At 49.6% G+C, this 1,744-nt stretch overlaps 1 protein-coding gene across 1 annotated transcript; it reads left to right on the plus strand.

Annotated features, from left to right (window-relative positions):
- The first annotated feature begins 880 nt into the window (after nucleotides 1–880).
- LOC129125077 (uncharacterized) lies at nucleotides 881–1,536 on the plus strand. The gene is given in 2 exon segments (XM_054640325.2): nucleotides 881–1,031; nucleotides 1,034–1,536. Coding segments are annotated over 2 exon segments (654 nt in total).
- Nucleotides 1,537–1,744: the final 208 nt, after the last annotated feature.

The raw sequence follows: 1,744 nt of genomic DNA on the forward strand, positions 1-1,744 counted from the left end.
AATCTTTTACTTGGAAGAAAAAAGAGTTAAGAAAAAGAGTTGGTGGGTTTAACAAAATTAGTTTGAGTTCTTTCTAAAAAGAAATAAGAAAAAAATAAAGCAAACAGGAAATACCCTAAACTCATATTGTAGATGCTTAGGTAGCATTTATTTTTATTAGAAGTGTACAAAAAAACAATCAGGCTTTTTGTTCCTGTAGTGTGGATAAGGGATGGTATAATCCCCATTTTTGAGAGGGAAGAATGTCGCTATAGGACACGAAATAAAACAATGTGGACACGCAGCTCTCCAAGGTAAAAAAGAGGGAAGTTTAATTTCTGACTCCAACATTTATGGTTTTCCAAAAGTGACAGTGGATTGGAGGGTGACAGTGCCACCTCTCCAATGACACTGGACAAACCAACAGTCCATCAAATTTCTCCTGCTCCATAAAAGAATACAAAACAGTAAGTTATTTACATAAAGTGTGTGAGAAAGTTCATTACAAGAATATAAACATCAGAAGGCTTAGAAAAACTTAAAAAACAGGGCGACAGATGAAAGGTAGAGTTATCTGGTTTGCCCAGTCACACCACATCCCTACCAGCACATGGAATTAAGCCTTGCTCCTTTCCCAAGGAGGTGCCCATCCTGCTGTCCTTTGGACAGAGCAGCCCCAGGCAGGGCTAAAGCCAAACCAGCCCTCCCAGGGAATTCCCGCCATGGTTTTCCTGCAGGCAGAAGGGAGGGCTGGGCGGCCTTTTGGGCAGCTGTGACAGCGCAGAGCTGGACTGTACACATCATAAAAGGAGGAAGGTTTGGCCACAGGAGCCAGTGCCTGAGGAGAGCACAGGCAGGCAGCTGCAGTGGATTCCCTGGGTCATGGATGAAGGCCAGCACGATGTTGGACACGGCGCTCGCTGCCCCCTGCACCAGGAAGCTGAAGGCGGCGGCGAGCGGCTCCAAGGCCTGCGAGGCCGCAGGGCCCAGCATCACCGAGCTGCTCACCAGGGCCGTGTCCGCCCCCAAGGAGCGCAAGGAGCTCTCCCTGGCCATGTCAGGAAGGCGCTGGCTGCCGGTGGCTGTGACGAGGAGGAGAACAAGAGCCACATCAAGCTGGGGCCCAAGAGCCTTTCCAGCAATGGAGCCCTGGTGCAGACCAAGGGCACTGGGGCCTCTGGCTCTTTCAAGCTGAACAAGAAGACGGGTGAGACAAAAGAAAAGGCAACAAAGAAAAAGACAGCTGACAAACCCAAGAACCCAGCAGCCAAGAAGCTCACAGACCCTGCCAAGAAGCCCAAGAAAGTGGTGATGGTGAAGAAGAGCCGCAAGAAGGCCAAGATGGTGAAGAAGAGCCCCAAGAAGGCAAAGAAGCCAGCAGCCACAGCAGCCAAGAAAGCAGCCAAGAGTCTCAAGGGAGCCACACGGGCAGGCCATGCCAAGGAGGCAGTGAAGAGCCCAGCTAAGGCGAAAGCAGTGAAGCCCAAAGCAGCCAAGCCTAAGGCAGTCAAACCCAAAGCGGCCAAGGTAAAGAAGGCAGTGCCAAAAAAGAAGTAAGATGACTGAGAGAAATTGAGAGTCTACTCATTTAAATAAATCCTGTCATCTTGGGTGACAGTCTAGTGTCACTAGTCTAGTCCTCTAGTGATGCTCAGTTACCTAAACTGAAGGTACTGGTACAGGACCTTGTCACTCGGGGCAGGGTGTGTGTGTATTCCCACAGACACTGGTATCCAATGGTAACAACCCTCTGCACCAGCTGGAT

Source organism: Agelaius phoeniceus, chromosome 11, assembly GCF_051311805.1.
Source record: "Agelaius phoeniceus isolate bAgePho1 chromosome 11, bAgePho1.hap1, whole genome shotgun sequence".
In the NCBI taxonomy this organism is placed as follows: domain Eukaryota; kingdom Metazoa; phylum Chordata; class Aves; order Passeriformes; family Icteridae; genus Agelaius; species Agelaius phoeniceus.